We start from the raw sequence: 22,618 nt of genomic DNA, 5'->3' as shown, positions 1-22,618 counted from the left end.
TAATATAAAGCGGAATGAGAAGGGAGGCAGAAGGGTTGGGGGGGGGGGGGGAGGGAATAAAAGCAGAACGTGGAAAGGAAAATAGGGGAAAGGAAAAATAAGGAATAAAGGAAAGTAGGAAAAAGAAAATGTAAGTGGGTAAAAAATGAAAGGAAATAAGGAAGAGTGACAATGTGAAAGTGTTATGTGAAATGAATAGAATGGGAAAGAAATGAAGAGAACATGAATGAGAAAATGGTATAGGGAGGAATGCAAAACAGAAAGAAACAGAGCACACCAAAGGAAAAAGGTAAGAGAATAGAGTAAGGAGGCGGAAAGAAAACGAATAAGACGACATTAGGGAAGGAAGTAAAAGAAGAGAGATACGGAAATAGGTAATAAGGCTATAGATTTAGCGTCAACTTTGAGCAGTGCTTCGATGCAGTGGTCATTTCGATCTCGTTACTCTGGGACATGAATTTTCTGTCCTATTTCGTCGCTTTGGCTGCATCTCGCGAGGTACAATGTTTGTTTGTGTATGTGTGTGTGTGTGTGTGTGTGTGTGTGTGTGTGTGTGTGTGGGTGGGTGGGTGGGTGGGTGTGTGTGTGATGTGTGTGTCTCTGCGTGTTTGTGTGACGCTGTGGAACGGGCTGTTGCAGGCGGACATCGGGCCGAGCAGCACGAGCGACGATGAGACGATGGGTCCGCGGCGCGGCGGTCGTCTGCTGAGCGGGGGCGGCGGGGGCGTGCCGGCTCCGCCGTACAGCAAGCAGGACATCCGCGAGCAGTACTGCATCACCAGCAAGCAGCTGGACGTGTTCGAGCGCCACCGCGCCTCCTCCGGCGGCGACTGGCTGCTCGGCTGCCTCTCCTCCTACCAGGTTCGTCTCACCTCACCACGCAATGCACCTATAGCACGATTAAAATTACTTTATAGTTCACGCTCCACTAACTGCAGCTTGTTTCCTCCAATCACAGCGCTCAGCGTCAAGCCTGAATCTTTCGCTGTTGCCAAACTGCCTCAACAATTAGTTCACATCCAATTACTTTTCCGGCATTCTTTCTTGACGTGTCTGGATCTCGAATGCTGGGTCTGTCTCTTTTATTTTACTGTTCATGACAGATGATAACCGCACCAAAACAATACACACACACACACAAACCAACAATGCTAACTAAATGCACACGTTTCATACACAGTATTAACCAAACACTACTGGATCCTTCCACACAAGACGTGATTTAGTTTTTAATTTGTACAGTTACTATAATCATAGAGATTGGCTTCATTAGATACGCTCCGCATGACATTGAGTGAAGCAGAATTTTTGAAGGCTGCAGTTAATCATTGCGACTGGCATGCCAGAGTCTTAAATACAACAGCTTTCGGTTCAAATGGCTCTGAGCACTATGGGACTTAACATCTATGGTCATCAGTCCCCTAGAACTTAGAACTAATTAAACCTAAGTAACCTAAGGACATCACACATATCCATGCCCGAGGCAGGATTCGAACCTGCGACCGTAGCAGTCGCGCGGCTCCGGACTGAGCGCCTAGAACCGCTAGACCACCGCGGCCGGCAACAGCTTTAGGAAGTAGGTATAATGGCATAGAGTAGTGGCTAGCATACAAGACATACGTGTAGAAGAGTTCTGGTCCGAATCTTGTCAAATCTAATCAAAAGACTTTGACTATCATTTTTCTTCAGTTAATTCCCATAAATGTAATTCTTTTCTTTCTAGTACTTTGCCATGTCATTTTCATCATCATATTAACTTTTTATTTGCTCATATTTTTCTTCCTATCGTTCTTTTTTCGTTTGGAATCAGCTTGTGTTGCCTATAATCTGCATCCAGATGCCAACAAGGATTGCTCATCGATTGGTAATGCTGCAGCCCGTGCCGCCAGCGTGAGAGTAATTGGAGGTAATCAGTGACGGCGAGAAATTACAGTTCGCTTTCACCGCCAGGACTGAAGTAATGCTGCCGAAGCTGGCCAATGTTGCTCAGCCTCAGCGTTTGTGCAGTCGCCCGCCTTGTTGGGGTGTCGCCTATAACCGAGTGGTGGACGGTAACGGATGTGGCAACACTGCAGTTGCAAGTGAGAGACGTCAACTGTCAACTAATTTTAATCGGACTATAGTGATTGTCCTCAACACTGGCTTGATACTGCGCCAAGGGAGCGCTCCTTTCCTCAGAGTGAGCAGCAGTCCCGTATTTATGTCTGTTAAGTGATTTACATCAACAAACGTTTTAACCCGCCTGTCCCACCGAGCATCTTGATTGAATATCTCTCCACCAAAGGCCACTTTATAGAGTACGATCTGATCTGACATACTGCCGTCGATGGTTCAGATAAGTACACGCTGATACCGTGTAACCGCCACTACCCTTGATAATGGCCTGTGTTCGGCGAGGAAGAGAGTCCATAAGATTCTTCAGGTACGATTTATCAAACAGAAATCGGTCATTGATGATCAGATCCCGTAGAGTTTCCAAATTTCGGGGATATTGATTGCTTCGTTTCAGTCACGTTCATAGACTTTGACGATACGCTACAAGAATTTCACTGAAAAGTGTTTCAAATAATTTTTCCATTCTTTTATCGATTTTTTCATTCATTCATCAGACATACTATTAGTAGACGAATAAGTTTAACTTTATTTCGCTACACGTAGTAAACATTCGCATAGTAATCTTTTACCGACGTGGATAGATAAGTGGAAGACCAAAATACAAAATAAAAATAATAATCAGGTTTTGAATATGGAATACAAAAGTGTGAAGGCGCGATCCACTGAGTGACAGGATGCCTTAGAGTTCGTTCAACCGGAATAGTATCTGTGCAGCCCTGTAAATACGGAAGTTATCTTGGAAAGGGGATCGTCATGAATGTGTGGTGAAATGGTGACAGTTGGTTCAAATGGCTCTGAGCACTATGGGACTTAACAGTTGAGGCCATCAATCCCCTAGACTTATAACTACTTAAACCTAACTAACCTAAGGACATCACACACATCCATGGCGGAGGCAGGATTCGAACCTGCCACCGTAGCAGCAGCGCGGTTCCGGACTGAAGCACCTAGAACCGCTCGGCCACAGCGGCCGGCTGGTGACAGTTGGTCACCGAAAATAGCGATACAAATAATGTGCTTCATGTTCACAGTGTCCGCCTCCATAGCTAACGAGGAGAACACGGGAGGTACCATAACCCCAGTTCCCAGAGCTTAGTGGAAGAGGAATCAAAATAAACGAATACGTGTTTCGGCTTCTCTGTAGACACTCGCCCATTTCTAAGAAATCGACCGTCAAAGTTTCGACGTCATTTAGATGTAGTTTAGCGAGCAATAAGCTCAGCCCATTTGGTGGCACAGTGGCTAGTTCTGGGTTTCAAAATAAGTGTCATACACTATGTGATCAATAGTTTCCGGACACCTGGCTGAAAATGACTTACAATTTCGTGACGCCCTCCATCTGCAATGCTGGAATTCAGTATGGTGTTGGCCCACCCTTGGCCTTAATGACAGCTTCCACTTTCGCAGGCATACGCTCAATCAGGTGCTGGAAAGTTTCTTGGGGAATGGCTGCACTGACGAGATGTATCGATGTCGAGGCCTGGCGCGAAGTCTGCATTCCAGAACATCCCAAAGGTGTTCTATAGGATTCACGTCATGACTCTGTGCAGGCCAGTCCATTACAGGGAATTTATCGTCGTGTAACCACTCCGCCACAGGCCGTGCATTATGAACAGGTGCTCGATCGTGTTGAAAGAGGCAATCACCATCCCCGAAGTGCTCTTCAACAGTGGGGAGCAATAAGGTGCTTAAAACATCAATGTAGGCCTGTGCTGTGATAGTGCCACGCAAAACAACAAGTGGTGCAAGCTCCCTCTATGAAAAACACGACCACACCATAACACCACCGCCTCCGAATTTCACTGTTGGCACTACACACGATGGCAGATGACGTTCACCGGGCATTGTGTTTCGTCACTCCATACAACGTTTTTCCACTGTTCAATCGTCCCATGTTTACGCTCTTTACACCAAGCGAGGAGTCGTTTGGCATTTACTGGCGTGATGTGTGGATTATGAGCAGCCACTCGACCATGAAAACCAAGTTTTCTCACCTCCCGCCTAACTATCACAGTACTTGCACTGGATCCTGATGCAGTTTGGAATTCCTGTGAGATGGTCTGGATAGATGTCTGCCTATTACACATTACGAACCTCTTCAACTGTCGGCGGTTCGTGTCAGTCAACAGACAAGGTCGGCCTGTACGCTTTTGCGCTGTACATGTCCCTTCACGTTTCCACTTCACTATCACATCGGAAGCAGTGGACCTAGGGATGTTTAGGAGTGTGTCAATCTCGCATACAGATGTATGACACAAGTGACACCCACTCACCCCCGAAGACCGTGAGTTTCGCGGAGCACCACATTCTGCTCTCTCACGACGTATAATGACTACTGAGGTCGCTGATATGGAGTACCTGGCAGGAGGTCGCCGCACAATGCACATGATATGAAAAACGTATGTTTTTGGGGGTGTCCGGATACATTTGATCACATAGTGTTTATTGATTACGTAATATATGTGTATAATATTTTCAAGGGTTACAATCTTTCTAAATTTTCATATTCTTGTATTCCATTTTTATATCAGTTCTCAGCTCTTACATTATATTTTCATGTTTATTGTTCAGGAAGATTTTTTGCTTTCCCTTGGATTATACCGATCGTAGAAACATTTGAAACGTAGAATTTTGGAACACCACGAGCACTGCGCGAAGGCAGGTTTACCCCAGTGACATTTCTTCGTAGGAATCTGACTCGGGAAAGAGACGGCATTCACACTGCTGAAGATTCCATGCGTTGGCAATAATACTGCGGCAAACCACGAGTGACGGATCACTTTCCAGAAAAGCGGCTCTTGCAATTGATTAGGAAATGCGATGATGTTGTTGTGGTCTTCAGTCCTGAGACTGGTTTGATGCAGCTCTCCATGCTACTCTTTCCTGTGCAGGCTTCTTCATCTCCAAGTACCTACTGCAGCCTACATCCTTCTGAATCTGTTTAGTGTATTCATCTCTTGGTCTCCCTCTACGACTTTTACCCTCCACGCTGCCCTCCAGTACCATATTGGTGATCCCTTGATGCCTCAGAACATGTCCTAGCAACCGATCCCTTCTTCTAGTCAAGTTGTGCCACAAACTCCTCTTCTCCCCAATTCTCTTCAATACGTCCTCATTAGTTAGGTGATCTATCCATCTAATCTTCAGCATTCTTCAGTAGCACCACATTTCGAATGCTTCCATTCTCTTCTTGTCTAAAGTATTTTTCATCCATGTTTCACTTCCATACATGGCTACACTCCATACAAATACTTTCAGAAACGACTAGCTGACACTTAAATCAATCCTCGATGTTAACAAACTGAATGCGATATGCTACAGGAATTTCACTGAAAAGTATTTCAAATAATTTTTCCATTCTTTTATCGATTTTTTCATTCATTCATCAGAAATACTATTACACTACTGGTCAGTAAAATTGCTACACCAAGAAGAAATCCAGATGATAAACGGGTATTCATTGGACAACTATATTATACTAGAACTGACATGTGATTACATTTTCACGCTATTTGGGTGCATAGATCCTGAGAAATCAGTACGCAGAACAACCACCACTGGCCGTAATAACGGCCTTGATATGCCTGGGCAGTGGGTCATCAGTGTTTGGATGGCGTCTACAGGTACAGCTGCCCATGCAGCTTCAACACGATACCACTGTTCATCAAGAGTAGTAACAGGGTATTGTGACGAGCCAGTTGCTCAGCCACCATTGACCAGACGTTTTCAGTTGGTGAGAGATCTGGAGAATGTGCCGGACAGGGCAGCAGTCGAACATTTTCTGTATCCAGAAAGGCCCACACAGGACCTGCAACATGCGGTCGTGCATTATCCTGCTTAAATGTAGGATTTCTCAGGGATCGAATGAGGGGCAGAGCCACGGGTCGTAACACATCTGAAATGTAACGTCCACTGTTCAAAGTGCCGTCAATGCGAACCAGAGGTGACCGAGACATGTAACCATTGGCACCCCGTACCATCACGCCCGATGATACACCAGCATGGCGACGACGAATACACGCTTCCAATGTGTGTTCACCGCAATGTCGCCAAACACGGATGCGACTATCATGATGCTGTAAACAGAACCTGGATTCATCCGAAAAAATCACGTTTTGCCATTCGTGCACCCAGGTTTATCGTTGAGTACACCATCGCAGGCGCTCCTGTCTGTGATGCAGCGTCAAGGGTAATCGCAGCCATGGTCTCCGAGCTGATAGTCCATGCTGTTGCAAACGTCGTGGAACTGTTCGTGCAGATGGTTGTTGTCTTGCAAACGTCCCCATCTGTTGACTCAGGAATCGAGACGTGGCTGCACGATCCGTTACAGCCATACGTATAAGATGCCTGTCATCTCGACTGCTAGTGATACGAGGCCGTTGGGATCCAGCACGGTGTTCCGTATTGCCCTCCTGAACCCACTGATTCCATATTCTGCTAATAGTCACTGGATCTCGACCAACGCGAGCAGCAATGTCGCGATACGATAAAGCGCAATCGCGATAGGCTACAATCCGACCTTTATCAAAGTCGGAAACGTGATGGTACGCATTTCTCCTCCTTACACGGGGCATCACAACAACGTTTCACCAGGCAACGCCGGTCAACTGCTGTTCGTGTATGAGAAATCGGTTGGAAACTTTCGTCGTGTCAGCACGTTGTAGGTGCCGCCACCGGCGCCAACTTTGTATGAATGCTCTGAAAAGCTAATCATTTGCATATCGCAGCATCTACTTCCTGTGGGTTAAATTTCGCGTCTGTAGCACGTCATCTTCGTGGTGTAGCAATTTTGATGGCCAGTAGTGTAGTATATGAGTAAGTTCAACGTTATTTCGCTATACGTTGGAAAACATTGGCTTGGTAATCTTTTACGGACATGGATAGATAAATGGAAAACCAAAATACAAAATAAAAATAATAATCATGTTTTGAATATGGAATGCAAAAGTGTGAAGGCGCGACCGACTGGGCCACCACTTCGGTTGATCTACTTACTGGCGTGAAGGTACGCACGGCACCTCTAAGGCTTTGACCGTCGTTTTCCAAGAAACGGTCGAATATTTACGGATAAACCGACATACGTGTTCCCACATTTCCTTATTTTGACTCTCCTTCCGCTGAGCGAAGTTTCTGGGAAATTTTCTGCAGTTTAAAATCTGGTTTCCAAGCCATTTTGAAGTTTTCCAGTGTCTTCATGTCTCTTAGTTGTATATATAACCTTCTTAAACAAAGTGTTAGCAATGATTCAGTTATGCACTGTACGGAAGTGCACCAAGCGGCTTTCCTTTTCATTCCTTCTCCCAAGTCCATGTTCTCCCGCTTCTCTTCTGTTTTTCAACTGCCGAATTCCAGTCTCCCATACCTGTACAACTTTCGTCTTTGTTAACTATCTATATAAATTATTTGATCTTATCATGCAATGTTTCAATCTCTTCATCATCTGCGGAGCTAGTAGGCGTGTAAACTTGTACTACTGTGGCGTGTGTGGGCTTTGTGTATATTTTGGCTGCATAATGTATTAACTAAAGTTGGTAATAAAGAATGGAAATGGAAAAATTAGCACCGACTAGCTTTTTAAAGAGGGTACAGTAAAGAAACATAGGGAATATTTAGTAGAATAAGAGTCCCGTCGCTATTTTCTCGTCAGGTATGGTGGGCTCCGAAGGGCTTCAAGCCATCAATCTCTGATCAACATCACTAGTATTGACACAAGACGTTCCTGGCGATTCACGGCGTCACTGAAATCATTAAGTCGTTGTGTCGCAGGAGAAGATATTTCCATGTTTTTGAGGCATCCTGTACGTCCGCACAAGTCAAGTCATTCGACATGAATAGAGAAAATGGTTCAAATGGCTCTAAGCGCTATGGGACTTAAAATCTGAGGTCATCAATCCCCTAGACTTTGAACTACTTAAACCTAACTAACCTAAGGAGATCAAACACATCCCTGCCCGAGGCAGGATTCGAACCTGCGACCGTAGCGGCCGCGCGGATAAGTAGGGATTCAGTTGGTATTCCGGACAATGGAATGAGAGCAAAAGCATTCTGATCCCACTCCACATTGACCTTAGATTGACCCTGACTTCCCCTTTTGACCTATCTCTTCCACTCCCTCCTCGTTATCCTTCGTCTCTTACATTTCTATAACCCCTCCACCTTCCCTATCCCATCCCTCGTTCTGCCTTCCCCCTGTCCTTTCCAACACCATGCCCCTTCCTAAACCACAGTCACCCGTCATAGCCTCACATCGCCCTCCACTTCCCTTCACGTATTTTATATTTAATATCTGTGCATTACGCTAATCAGAGAGCTCCTAAGCCAACTGCATCACACATATTTAGCTCGCCCAGTCATACTCCAGCACTTTACTGCCATGTTAGCATATTGGCTCACATAACCACATTTCTCGACTCCCCCCACTGGAGGTAGGTCAGTCAGAGAGCTTCATGTGGCGAGAATGGGTGAGGAGGCATGGCATCATTATCCTCCAGCCTACGTGTAGCCATATACTTACAAATGCTCTCTCTGAAAGCTATCATGTGATATATTTATTTAACCTGATCTGATTAGGGCTATCAGGCCCCCACTTACATCGGACCAGCATTTCACACATACAGTACTTTTTTACATCATAGTTACCAAAGAAATAATAATTTCAATGTGATAAATGGTATTAAGATAATATCAGTATGTGTACAGATAATGTGAGTAAATAACGCTGACTATGAACTAATAAAGTTAAGACTGGCAGTACTTGTACTACTGCTATTGCTGCCACTAATAATAATAATAATAATAATAATAAATGAGATTTTCGCTCTTCAGCGGAGTGTGTGCTGTTATGAAACTTTTCCTGGTAGATTAAAACTGTGTGCCGGACCGAGACCAACTCGGGACCTTTGCCTTTGGCGGGCAAGTGCTCGACCATCGTTTTTTTATTTTTTATTTTTTTATTGTTTTGTTCGGTATTGTTCGGTGCGTTTGGTCTGGGCGGACGTCATCACAAGATATCCGTTCAAGGTGATCCTTGTTTCCTTTACTCATTTTTATTACAGAGGGCGAGCAGTCCTGTGACCGAACACGCTGATCTACCGTGCCGGTACCATCTGAGCTACCCAAGCACGACTCACGCTCCCTTCTCACAGCTTTACTTCCTCCAGTACCTCGTCTCTTACCTTCCAAACTTCACAGAAGCTCTCCTACCATGTTCTGAAGGAGCCTTTTCATTGCTTCATTAACTAACTAGCCTAATACATGAGAACGCTTAAACTTTCATGGTTTGAAGAACCATGCTCATTAACAAAAACTACACCAGTGTGTACGAGAAATTGTAAGTATTCTTATCATTGATTATTAATTACGTAAAGCACAACAAACTACAACTCTTTAAATAAAAATTTTGCTTTCATAAGCAGTCCTTTAACCTACTCAAAAATATAACTGGCTGTGCAAATGACAACACAGCATTAAACTCAAGTTCAACCACTTTCTCATAATAAATTAGGAGATTCGGAATTAAATTGATTAGGATAGGATTCCTGTCGAGGTTTGTGATTTGGGATAATCACGGGGTTTTTAGCAACACCACAGTTATTATTATAAAATCAACCAAATTTCACAAGTGCCTGGTCCATTTACAGAGTGCCAAATACAAAGCAATTTAGTGGAAGGCTGCTGGCACTGGTGGGGTAATTTGCAGTGGCTGTTAACCTGGCGACGATTCAGTCATGGCAATATTGTTGGCGTCGCCCTATTACTGATCTTCTTGGCGTCGAAATAATATTTTTATAGGGCCAAAAACCATCCCTTGATAATGGAATAACCAAATGCAGCTTCCGAGGCCCATTAATACTGCCCCTAAGCTCTTCTGGCCTCAAAACTCCAGGAATATGAGCCACAATGATCCGGTACTGCTAGCGAGGTGTTAACCACAGTACTGCTCAGCCCAGACTCCTTACCCGTCACAAAGGACGAGTTGCCACCTGCGTGCCAACCACACCTTTTCCGCTTCGCCAGGTTACTTCCATAGCTGCGGGCCTTCCCCACATATTTTACATTCAACCCTATGTTCCCTAACTATGGGCCAAGTCATTTACAGTATATTACATAACAGTTATTCCATTAGTTATTTAAATTCACAAGCATAATTTAAACATCGTTCAAAAGTTTCACATAACTGAAACATGTATACATATTCAAAGAGTTTCCGTGATAGATACAACATTTTACAAAAGCAGCACTACAAACTTACATAGAAATATAGATACAGGTAGAAATAGGTCAAAAATAGGTGTTACAATGTGTCTCGCTGGTTTGATCTATGTTCAATGTTCGTATGTTTGGTGTCTACTGTCCTTCTTCATGTGTTACGTCCTCGATGTCGGTGCTGGAGGAGTCCTAAGTACTGGACTCCCCATCTGAACTAACCTAGTCATTTCTCTGACTTCTGCTACGATGCCTGTAACATCTCATTTGTTTATAGATCGGTTGTTCTGTCTTGGAGATGTGATCTCTTAGACCATTTAGTTGTTCCATTTGTGTGAGTCCCAGAGTGTGTATTGTCGTGTTTCTGTTGTGATTTCTGTTATACTTCGCCATGCGTGTGACCACCGCTCATGAGCTCAGAGGACCCATGTTCACTGCATTGACAGATGCCATCCGCAGAAATTAAGAAGTGCTCTAGGTGCACTGGATGTGGGCCATGCCATGTGCCTTTCAGTAATATATATGTTTTCTTGTGTGCTACAGTTGTTAGTTTTTGTTGAAGTAATTTTGTATAATGTTTAGGATACCACTGCCGTTGTTCATTTGTGACGACCGGTTGTGTGTGGAAACCACTACTAACACATCATTGGTGTATGCCATGACCTTGTCGGTGGTTGCGTCCTCGTCTATGAGATGCAAGTGGGCCACGATTGCGATGTCCCACAAGATAGGTCCGCAAATGCAGCCTTTTGGGCATCCCTTTGTGATATTTTTTACTACTTCCCGGTTTCCACCCGCCGGTCTTCCACTCCGTTTATGCAGTAATCGAGAAAACTGTTGGAGAAGGATGAGCGTAGCTGAACGTCATTCAGTCGAGCAAACAATTCAGACCACCAAAGATTATCGAAGGTGCCATAAATGTCGATTAATATAGCGATAGCATTATTAAGTTGAATGTCCCTATTATGTTCTCTGGGCCCATACTGAAGGGGGCTAAGGCCCTAGAGTTCTACACGTTCCTGTAGGCGGTACATAGGAGCCATTCTCGCATCTTAGCTAGGGAGCTGATGAGGGATACAGGTCTATAGAACACAGGTTCTGATGGTTCTTTGTTTGCAAATTTTTTATGGTAACAGTATTGGCTGTTTTCCATGATTCAGGCTCCCTCCCAAGCCTCAGAACGTCTGCCAGCTAAGATGTTATTAGCCAATGCTGCCTTCTCTCGTGCAGACGGGATTGTGACGATTTTAGTTATGTATTCCCTGTCTAGTTCATCTCTTAGTCTTTGTTTTGGTATTGTGTCCGTCGTGGATCATCGTCTGGTAGGAGATTGTTACGCAGAAATTGCACTCCGTTTCTTCATCCTTAGGGGATGGTACCAGTATTCTCCCTTAACGCGGCCAGAACTAAGGAAGACTTTATGTTTCTAACCAATATTTTATATGGTTAACCCAAAGTGTCAGTTTTTAATTACAGTGGTACTTGTTCCTCCCAGTTCTTTCTTCTTGTCTCGTCAACTTTTCCTTGAATAAGACTTTTGCGTCTCTGTAGTTCTGTGGTCTGATCTGTCTCTTTCTGGCTGTGATTGTCCCGTGCTAAAGTCTGCTTTTCTGTCTTGTGTCCTGTCTGAGTCTGGTTACTTCAGTGCTCAAGGGTGCTGTAGCCCTATGCCTATGTGTTACACACGGTTTAGCAACATTTTGCGCTGTTTTAATTTATGTGCCCTGTAGTCAGTGCTGCCAGTAATGTCTAAATCTAATTCCCGCTGTACGTGGGTCCTTAATTTACCCATCAGCTTTACCGAGTACAAATCGGTTGTATGTGGCGTGGTCCGTTGAACATCTATCAGGATGATGTTTTGGTCGCTGGTTGTGGCGTGTGGTATGACTAGCCAAGTCATTTTCATACTAATGCATGTGGCGTTGCCTAATGTGATGTCGAAGTTTATCGTTCCGCCACCACATTCTATATATCTTCGCGGATGGTCTCCTTTGTATAACACAAATAAATTAGTTCTCAGTACGGTCTCGTTAACAATTTGTCCTCTGTCATCAATTCTGTCTGCATTTCAGAGCATTGATCTGGCATTCGTATCTTTTATTTTTCGCCTAATGAGCTACATCTCCGAACGTTTCTGTATATGGTTCCATGGACTGTGCATATTGAGCGCACAGTGACGATAGCACCCAGATGTGTCCACCACTGTGTGCCTCAATTGTCGCAAGATGCCTATTGCAGAGTTGTCTGAGCTTGATGAGGCTGATGTTTCTATTGACAACAGTAAATGCAGCCATGGAATTGTGGACTTCGATGATTGCTGTTGCACGTCGTGAGAGATAGATCGTTGTTCATTTTTCGTATAAAGTTTCTGCAAACATAGAATGTCAGACTTTGTTCCTATTTTTTACAGGTCATAGAAGACCCTGCCATAAGCTCTGACCATTTCTTTGTATATCATCTCAATGTTAAACTTCACTTGTTTTCCAATTGCATAAGTATGAAACTAGTTCGTGGAGTTCGGGAGAACCTGTTGGTAAGTTTTCCGTGCGCATCAACATTCGGTCCGTCAGTTCCGTTCTGGTGAGCAGATTGAGACTCCCTTTGGGCGAGATTGACGGATGCGAAACCGGAGCGCAGTTTGACACAAGTCCCTATGTTTCAGCCTGCTTAATTTTAAGTTGGGTCCCAGTGTTTCATAATCCTATATGACTGCCGTTCTCTTTGTATGTTGATGTCCGTGTATGTTGTTGTGTCGCTGCATTTTTCGACTCCACAGTCGTGTAGCTGGTCAGTGCATTAGTGAAGAATTTGTCGTTATCTAACAGAGTTAGACTTCTCTTCGCAATTTCATTTTGTTTGTCTCGCGCTGTTTATCGTGCGATTATTTTTCGCAACTGCATTGCTGCATTGTTGCCAGTCTTATCATCATTCAGCTCATCATTGTTCATTGTTTGCCTTTTCATCTTTGACGGAGAAGTTTTCTTAGTATGGTACCGTGTAATGCCGCAAAAAAAGAATAGAATAAAATAAAATAAAAAGTTCTTGCTGATTAGCAGAGCCAGAAGAAGATCACTATAATCGTGAACGAAATGTTGATTTCTGTAGCATAGGGCTTTGTTTTTTAATTATGACGTGTTACGATGCTGAGAAAACTTATGTCTCAACTGACTCTGGCAGCAGAAGCCTATGCAATTACACTTTTCCTGTCTGTCACATGCTTGGCCGTCAACACGCATCACTAACTCTTTTGCTCAGTCTTACGTCTACATCCGTTTTGCCACACGCGTTAGCTTCGTTGTGTGTGTTATCTGTGAGAAACGAGTTTCTGGGGAGTGAAACCACAGCTCAGATACGTTGTGAATAACAGTAACAACACTCAACGCTCAGTAACCATTCAAACTAGCATAAAAAATAACAACTAAGACATTAAGAATGATGAGGTTTTTCCAAAAGCCACATACACCATGTGAGCAAAAGTATCCGGACACCCCCAAAAACATACGTTTTCCATATTAGGTGCATCATGCTGCCACCTACTGCCAGGTACCTTAGACATCGTGAGAGAGCAGAATGCGGCGCTCCGCGGAACTCACGGACTTCAAACGTGATAGGGTGATTGAGTGTCACATGTGTCGTACGTCTGTACGCGAGATTTTCACACTCCTAAGCATCCCTAGGTCCACTCTCTCCGATGTGATGGTGAAGTGGAAACGTGAAGGGACACGTACAGCATAAAAGCGTACAGGCCTACCTCGTCTGTTGACTGACAGAGACCGCCGACAGTTCAAGAAGGTAGTAATGTGTAACAGGCAGACATCGTTTCAGACCATCACACAGGAATTCCAAACTGCATCAGGATCCACTGCAAGTAATTTGACAGTTAGGCGGGAGGCGAGAAAATTTGGATATCATGGTCGAGCGGCTGCTCATAGGCCACATATCACTCCGGTAAATGCCAAACGACGCCTCGCTTGGTGTAAGAAGAGTAAACATTGGACGATTGGACAGTGGAAAAACTTTCTGTGGAGTGACGAACCACGGTATACAGTGTGGCGATTCGATGGCAGTGTGTGGGTATGGCGAATGCCCGGTGGACGTCATCTGCCACCGTATGTAGTGCCAACAGTAAAATTCGGAGGCTGTGGTGTTATGATGTGGTCCTGTTTTTCATGAAGGGCGCTTGCACCCCTTGTTGTTTTGCGAGGCACTATCTCACCACAGGCCTACATCGATGTTTTAAGCAACTTCTTGCTTCCTACTGTTGAACAGCAATTCGGGGATGGCGTCTGCATCTTTCAATACGATCGAGCACCTGTTCATAATGGACGGCGTGTGGCAGAGTGTTTACACGAGAATAACATCCCTGAAATGGACTGACCTGCACAAAGACCTGACCTGAATCCTATAGAACACATTTTAGATGTTTTGGAACGCCGACTTTGTATCAGGTCTCACAGACCGACATCGATACCTCTCCTCAGTGCAGCACTCCGTGAAGAATGGACTGCCATTCCCCAAGAAACTATCCAGCACCTGATTGAACGTATACCTGCGAGAGTGGAAGCTGTCGTCAAGGGTAAGAGTGAGCCAACACCACCAGCACTACCGATGGAGGGCGCCACGAACTTGTAAGTCATTTCTCAGTTATGTGTCCGGATTCTTTTGATCACGTCGTGTAGCTGTATGAAGGTGCGTTATTCATAACTACCGTTTTCATGTCAGTACAGACACTTCATCGTGTTTTTAATGGTTATATTTCCATCTACATTATGGAAATGTAACCATTATAAACCTGGACACGCGTCTATAGTGAGATGAAGACGATAGTTGCGAATAAAGCGCCTTCATACAGCTATGCGACTTTTGGAAACCCCTCATTAAATTTTTAATTAGTATACTTTTTACGATAATTTGAATGGCTATTGAGTGTTGAGTGTTTTTATTGTTATTCAGAATGATATCTGTAATGTTATTGTCTACGATGGGTGTGTCAAGGCTTGGATACCATTCAGATATAAAGGGCACTGGCTCAATGTGCATTTAGATTCCTGCTGTGTCATATACAGTATTTGGTCTGCATCTTGTTTGTTGGGACTTGTGGTTCTGTTGTGTGGTGTTGTGATTGCTCTTCAGTGTTTCCTGCCGCGTTGACGGTACCTGAGTTTCTTGTCAGGCCTTGGAACTTAATTCCTTGCATAGGCGCAAAATTTGGTGACCAGTGACAGTACCAGCTCTTCATTCCTTGCGGAACAAATACTGGCTGTGAAAATTTCATCAACCACCAGTATTCGAAGTAGCCATCTCCGAGTCGAGAGCCTACGCGCAGGCGACCTGGTTATGCGGAGGCGGGTTCTTCACGTGTCAGCGTATCGCGCCTAGTCCTAGCAGATCAGCATGGAGAGCCGCGCACTTAGCCCCTCCGGCCGCGCCGGCGTCACGCGCGCGCTCTGCCGGCAGGAGGGCACGTGCCGCGCGGTAAAGCGGTCGTCGCTGCTGTCGGTGTGCGTGCGGCGGCGCGCCCCCAGCGACGAGAACCTGCCCGAGCTCTGCCGCCGCCCCCTGCCACCGCCCGCCCTCCGCCACCGCGCAGCCGCCACCGCCGCTGACGACGACGACGACGACGACGACGAAGACTGCACCTACCTGCGCCGCCGCCTCCGCTACCCCTGGATGCCCGAGGACGATGAGCCCGACCGCATGGTGAGTGGGCAACCAAACCAACCAAACAACTGTCCCCTCGTCACAAGCTGACAACTAGTGAATTGTTACGGTATTACACTGAGCTGACAAAAGTCATGAGATAGCAACATTTACATATACAGATGGCGGTATTATCGCGTGCACAAGGTATAAAAGGGCAGTGCATAGGCGGAGCTGTCTCAACTCTGATCCTCACTCCCCCTCCTTTCCTCTGTCCTTTCCGTGGGCTCCCTCTTCCCTCCTTCCGTCCTGTTTTCTCCCCACTAAACATCTCCCTACCTCCCTTCTCCCCTCCCCCCCTCCAAGTCCTTTTGTATTCCCCTCCTCTGCCTACCCCACTCCCTGTCGCGTCTGCCCAGCGCCCCCCACCCCTCTTATGGGTCCTCATCCTCCATCAGCTCCTTTCCCGGCTCCCCTCCCCCCCTTTTTTATTTTCCCATCATCTGTCCAGTTTCCCCCCACCTGCTCTCGGCTGTGGTATGTCACATTTGCCAACTTTTTAGTGCAGTGTTCCAGTGACTGTTCAGTGTTGTTCGTCTTTCTCGTGTTGCGAACAGAAACCATGCTGTCGCTGGGTGTGAATTTTATGTCTTTTGCGAACAGAAACCAGACTGTCGCCGTGTTTTTTTAAATTGTCTGTCTATTGTTTTACCTGTCTGCTTTGTATGTATATTCTTAGTGTCATCATCCCTCTGTTCTTTGTTTTAAGTTTCACGATTTCTTTTCGCCATGTTACTCTTTAAGTCTCCGATTTTATCGCCTGTTTTTATTATTTATTCTCTTCATCTTTCTAACAAAGTCTGTAGGCTGAAGGGCGGCATACTAAGATGCTGCCAGCCCGCCCCATTCGGGGGGAATTCAATAAAAGAGAGAAAAATAAAAAAAGTGGAGCTGTCATTTGTACCCAGGTGATTCATGTGAAAAGGTTTCCGACTTGATTATGACCTCACGAAGGTATTAACACACTTTCAACGCGGAACAGCATTGGAACTAGACGCATGGAACATTCCATTTCGGAAATCGTTATGGATTTCAGTATTCCTAGATCCACAGCGTCAAAAGTGTGCCAAGAATGTTGAAGTTCAGGCATTCTCTCTCACCACGGACAACACGCAGTGGCCGACGACCTTCACTTAACGACGAAGAGCAGCGTAAAGTTGTCAGTGCTAAGAGACTGGCAATACTGCTTGAAATAACCACACAAATCAATGTCGGACGTACGAAGAACGTATCCGTTAGCACAGTGCGTCGAGGTCTGGCTTCAGGCTACAGCACCAAACGACTGACGCAAGTGTCTTTGCTACAGCTTGACATCGCCTGCAGCGCCTCTTCGGGGCTCGTGCCCATATCGTTTGGACCCTACAAGGCTGGAAAACCGTGTCTTGGTCAGATGAGCCCCAATTTCGGTTGGTAAGAGCTGATAGTAGGATTGGAATGTAGCCCTGACCCTACGAAGTCATCGACCAAAGTTGTCAACAAGGAATTGGGCAACCTGTTGGTGGCCCTAAAATCGTGTGGTCTGTGTTTGCGTGGAATGGGCTGAGTCCTCTGCTCCAACTGAACCGATCATTAACTGGAAATGGTTGTGTTCGACTACTTGGAGTCCATTTACAGCCATTCTTGTACTTCATGTTCCCAAACAACGGCGCAGTTTCTGTGGATGACAATGTGCAGTGTCATCGCTCCACTATTGTTTGCGATTGGTTTGAAGAACATTCTGCACCATTCGAGCGAATAATTTGGTCATCCAGATCTCCCGACATGAATCCCATCGAACGTTTATGGGACATAATCGAGTGCTTAGTGCACAAAATCGCTCACTCGTAGCACTTCCGCAATTATGGACGGCTAAAGAGGCAGAATACCCCAGTATTTCTGCAGGGGACTTCCAACGACCTGCTGAGTTCATTGCGCGTCGAGTTGCTGCGCTACGCCGGACAAAACAAGGTCCGCCTTAATATTAGGAGGTATCCCATGATTTTTATCACCTCAGTGTATTTTCGTTTTTAAAGGTATCATCAGTTATCAACAGTGGCCACCCTCCTAAGAAATTATCGAGTGTTCTCACATTGTTCCATAAAGTTTCGTATTATATACGGCATCATCTCTGTTTGTTTATAAGTTTCCCTTAAAAATTCTACCTTATGTTGTTCAGCTGTAATTCATTGTGGCCTAACCCGTCTCAGCAGAATTTGATGGCCCCCCGAATATTTTTTACACGGTCCATCACGTAGTTAACTAAATCGACTTTTTTACATTACCAAATTGTACAATAGATTTTCTAAGATACGTAATAAACAGTTACGACCAAGTTACCAACCGGGTGATGACCGTTCTGACAGTGTGCGTTACCTTACGCTTGTTTCTTTTAAGAATCAAATGTAAGCTAACGATACTAATTTATCCAATAAAAATACTGTCTACCTACAGTTGCTAAATATAATAATAATAATAATAAAATAGGAATATGTTACACCCGAAGGGTAACTCATTTGACTGCTAATCAGAATGTTATGGGTTTCGTGTTAGAATCCAGCCCCTGGTTAAATTCTGAATAAAAATCATCAGCAATGGCAGCCGAAGACGTCCAGCATAAGAAGTCACCCTCGTTCTGCCAACGGCCTTGTCAGAGAGGGCGGAGGAGCGGACAGAGGTTCAAAGCACTCTCTTGAAACACAATGTGTATCCACGGTGCTTGTGACCTGTAATTGAAAAAAATGTCATGATGATCTCTGCATTGGCAAAACATTCCTGTTTGCTACCCGATTCGGATCTCTGGAAGACGACTGCCAAGGAGGAGGGCGCGTTGACTCATAGTCCCGAGGTAAATGGGCATGTTTTGACTCTAATTATAATTTCTCTGCGACATGGACTCTACCAACAGTGTTAATTCAGCAAGCAGAGCTTCTATGAAGTTTTGAAAGTCGGAGGGAAGTACTGGAAAAATTGAAGCTATGATGACTGACAGTGTGTCGTGGCTGGGTAGTTCAATCAGTAGGAGTATTTCTAGCGTAGGGCAGGGTTCCGAAAACCCGATCCGACAGTCAGTCCGAAAGATTCAAAACCAGTGGACATACCGCTGCATAGTTGAAGATTAATTTTTAAAACAACCCCTAGGCCGTAGCTAAGCTATTTGTGTGGGTCGTTGTTTGTTACACGACTGATTACAAAGGCCAACGATGGAGAAACTTTTTTGCTAAAAGTACCTTATTCTTATGCTTTTAAGGGTGGGAAATTCAAATATGATATTTAAAAAAACTGTATCAACCACCATTTCTTCACATTTCAAGGTTAAATTTATTAAATTAAGCGATTGTTAAAAGAATGTAACAGCTTTTATTTAGTTAAAATAATTTAAAAGGAGGTGTAATGACTGTAGATGACGTTGGTACCACTGCCAAAAAACATTTGCTGGCAAAAAAGGTCGATTCTATTTTTGTGTTGACAGATGGTGTTTTGTTTACAGTCAGCCTAACCTTACGTTCCAGTTTCCTGTACATGTGCTCAGAACAATGTCTAATCGCGGTTGTAAAAACTCTGCTGACAATTTTTGTTACATTTGTAGTGAATTTGTCGTTACAAAACACCAAAGAAACATTACAAACTTTGTGAAAAAGGTTTGTCTATCATAATTTGGATCTAAACTTGGTGATCAAGATAAATGTTGGGCGCCACATAAGGTATGTTATATGTGTGTTGAAGATCTGAGAAAATGGCCCAAAAAGGACAAAAAAGCCTTTAGATTTGCTGTTCTTATTATATGGAGGGAGCCAAGAAATCATTCTGATAATTGCCACTTTTTCATTGTTGATTTTACTGGTCATAATTCGAAAAACAAGAATTTAATAAGCTACCCTAACCTTCCGTCCGCCATCCAACCAGTAGGGCATGTTGTAGATTTGCCGGTTCCTGAACCACCAGATAATTTTAAATTCACTTCCAACAGAAGTATTTTCTGAGGTACAATCTGATTTAGATGAACCAGATGATGATGAATTCCATTGTAATACAGAAAGTTTAGAGCCCAAATTGTTTATGGTTTGGTAAGGTATCTGTGCATAACGAAGGAAAAAGCTGAAGTGCTTGGCTCTAGATTAAAAGAAAAGAACTTATTGGCAGTTGGAACCAGCATATACGTGTATAGAAGAGAGAGCAGCAATTTTCCAAGTTTTTTCAACAAGAAGGTGATTTAGCATACTGCTCAGACATTCCGAGTCAGATGAATGAGTTCGGTATTGAATACAAAAAGGAAGACTGGAGGCTCTTTATTGATTCATCCAAAATTAGTCATGGAAAAACGCTATCAAGGCTGCTGGAACATCAACATGACGGGGCAGTACTGTTGGTCACTTCACCGAGAAGTTCAGCAAGCGACTCATTGTAGAAAAAGCTGCACAAGAAGCTTTAAAGGAAAAAGAGAAAGAAAATACAAACCAATTCCAGCTGACAAGCGAAACCTCTATTAGCACATATCATTGTTTTAAGTAGCTTGCTGTAAATACAAACCATGCTTATTTTGTAAGCGTTTCATAAGTTTCCCCGTTTACCGTATAGTATAGGATTTTTATACTATTTAATAAAAAGCATATTGCTCGAAAACTATGGGTGACACAAGAAACTTAAGGCTAGATTTGGATTCAGGTCATAAAAATCTATGAAGATCAGCCACCAAAGTTAAAAAAGTATTTAAAAAAAAATTTTAATTGGCCTGTGTTATTTAAAGATCTGGGTGATGAAAAGTATCTGTACAGCCCTATGTAATACGGATTTCACCAACGGATGTGACGAGATGGAAACCCAGCAATGCAATAGGAGGTGAGGAGCATAGTCTAGTGAGTAGAGAAGAGGTAACAACAGAATGGGTGAGATCAGTGATTTCTAACTTGAACTGGTGGTTGGATGGCACAAAGTAACAAGTCACAAGCGATATAGAAATCCTTTTAATGCTGTCCATATCGACTGTGGTGATGTGGGTGTTAAGTGGAAACATGAAGAAACAACATCAACTAAACCAAAACGATGCAGACCTCGTGTACTGGTGGACAGGACGTTGTGGAAGGTGTTTGTAGATAATCGCATGAAATGAGCGGAAACCGGAGGAAACTTCCAAAGTATACTAGTAGTCCAGTTACGACCATGACTGCACGTAAGGTGATAAAAATAATAGGATGCAATGGTCGAGCAGCTTCTCATAAGCCACACATGTCTGCGATCAGTGCTGAATTACACTTAAGCTGGCGCAAGGAGCCACGCTACTCGACAGCTGATGACTGAAAACGAGTGATATGGAGTGAGAAATCACGCTATAACCTGTGAGAATGCCATGGAAAGACTTGCATTTGGTAAACGCCTGGTAAACGTTACCTGCCATCATCTGCAGCGCCAACAGTGAAGCATGGAGGAAGTGGAGTTACGATAGGAGGTTGTGTTTCGGAGATTAAGAGTGTGGTCACCTTATTGTGCTTGAGAAAACGCTAAATTCGGAAGAATATGAAAATATTTTACAGCACTTTTATGCGTACAGTTGTGGAACAGTTCAGAGACGAAGACTGTTTGTATTAGCATGACAATGCACCCTTTCATAAAGCGGTATATGTGAGGCAGTGATTTCTGGACAGTAACATAGTGCATATGCAAACATACCATCGCAGTATCAGTATAAAGAAGGCCGCCCCACTTGTGACTTGCACCAGGGAAGAACAGCGTTCTGTTATTCGGTTTTTGCGTAGCGAAGGTGTGAAACCTATTGAAATTCGTCGGAGAATGAAGGTTCAGTACCGTGATGCATGTTTGTCACAGCATCAGGTCTACGAATGGAGTAGGAAGTTCGCAAATTGTGTGACCAGTGGAATATGCTCCTCGTCCAGGTCAGGCACAACGAGTTGTGACTCCACAGAACATTGCAGCAGTTGAAGCCATAGTGAAGGAAAACCGCCGAGTGACACTGAATGACATTGCAACATGTTTACAGATTAGTCAAGGGTCAGCACACCACACTGTGCACGATGTGCTCCAGTTTCACAAAGTGTCTGCAAGATGGGTGCCACGGCAGCTGACTCCTGAAATGAGAGAACGACGTGTTGATGCTTGTGAAGAACTTCTTCGGCGCTTTGAACGAGAAGGTGGTGGCTTCCTTGCAAGAATCGTTACTGGGGACGAAACCTGGGTTCACTTCCACCAACCGCAAACGAAGAGAGCGAACAGCGAATGGCGCCATTCCTCATCACCAAAACCAAAGAAGTTTCGAACAGAACCATCAGCAGGGAAGGTTATGCTGCCTCTCTTTTGGGACGAAAAAGGTGTCATTTTGGAGCATTATCTGCCTAGAGGGATGACTGTCACCAGTGCATCATACACAGAGCTCATAAAAAAATCATCTGCGGCCTGCAATCAAATCGAAGTGACGTGGATTGCTGTCAGCACGTGTCCTTTTGCAACATGACAATGCAAGGACCCACACTGCCCGTACAACAGTTGCAACGATCACAGACCTGCATTTTGAGTGTCTTCCTCATCCACCATACTCACCAGACCTTACCCCAAGTGATTTCCATATGTTTGGACCACTCAAAGACGCAATTGGAGTAAAGAAGTTCCG

General features: G+C 44.3%; 1 protein-coding gene across 1 annotated transcript in view; it reads left to right on the top strand.

Annotated features, from left to right (window-relative positions):
• The first annotated feature begins 222 nt into the window (after positions 1-222).
• Positions 223-22,618, top strand: part of LOC124593985 — a 446,237-nt gene continuing 423,841 nt past the window's right edge. Inside the window, exons 1-3 of the mRNA XM_047132336.1 lie at positions 223-237; positions 640-861; positions 15,778-15,891. Of these exons, the coding sequence (XP_046988292.1) occupies positions 223-237; positions 640-861; positions 15,778-15,891 (351 nt within the window). The remainder of the gene's footprint in view (positions 238-639; positions 862-15,777; positions 15,892-22,618) is intronic.

Source organism: Schistocerca americana, chromosome 2 (assembly GCF_021461395.2).
Source record: "Schistocerca americana isolate TAMUIC-IGC-003095 chromosome 2, iqSchAmer2.1, whole genome shotgun sequence".
Taxonomy (NCBI): Eukaryota; Metazoa; Arthropoda; class Insecta; order Orthoptera; family Acrididae; genus Schistocerca; species Schistocerca americana.
The sequence above is the reverse complement of the archived record's forward strand: the minus strand, read 5'-3'. Positions and strand labels throughout refer to the sequence as shown.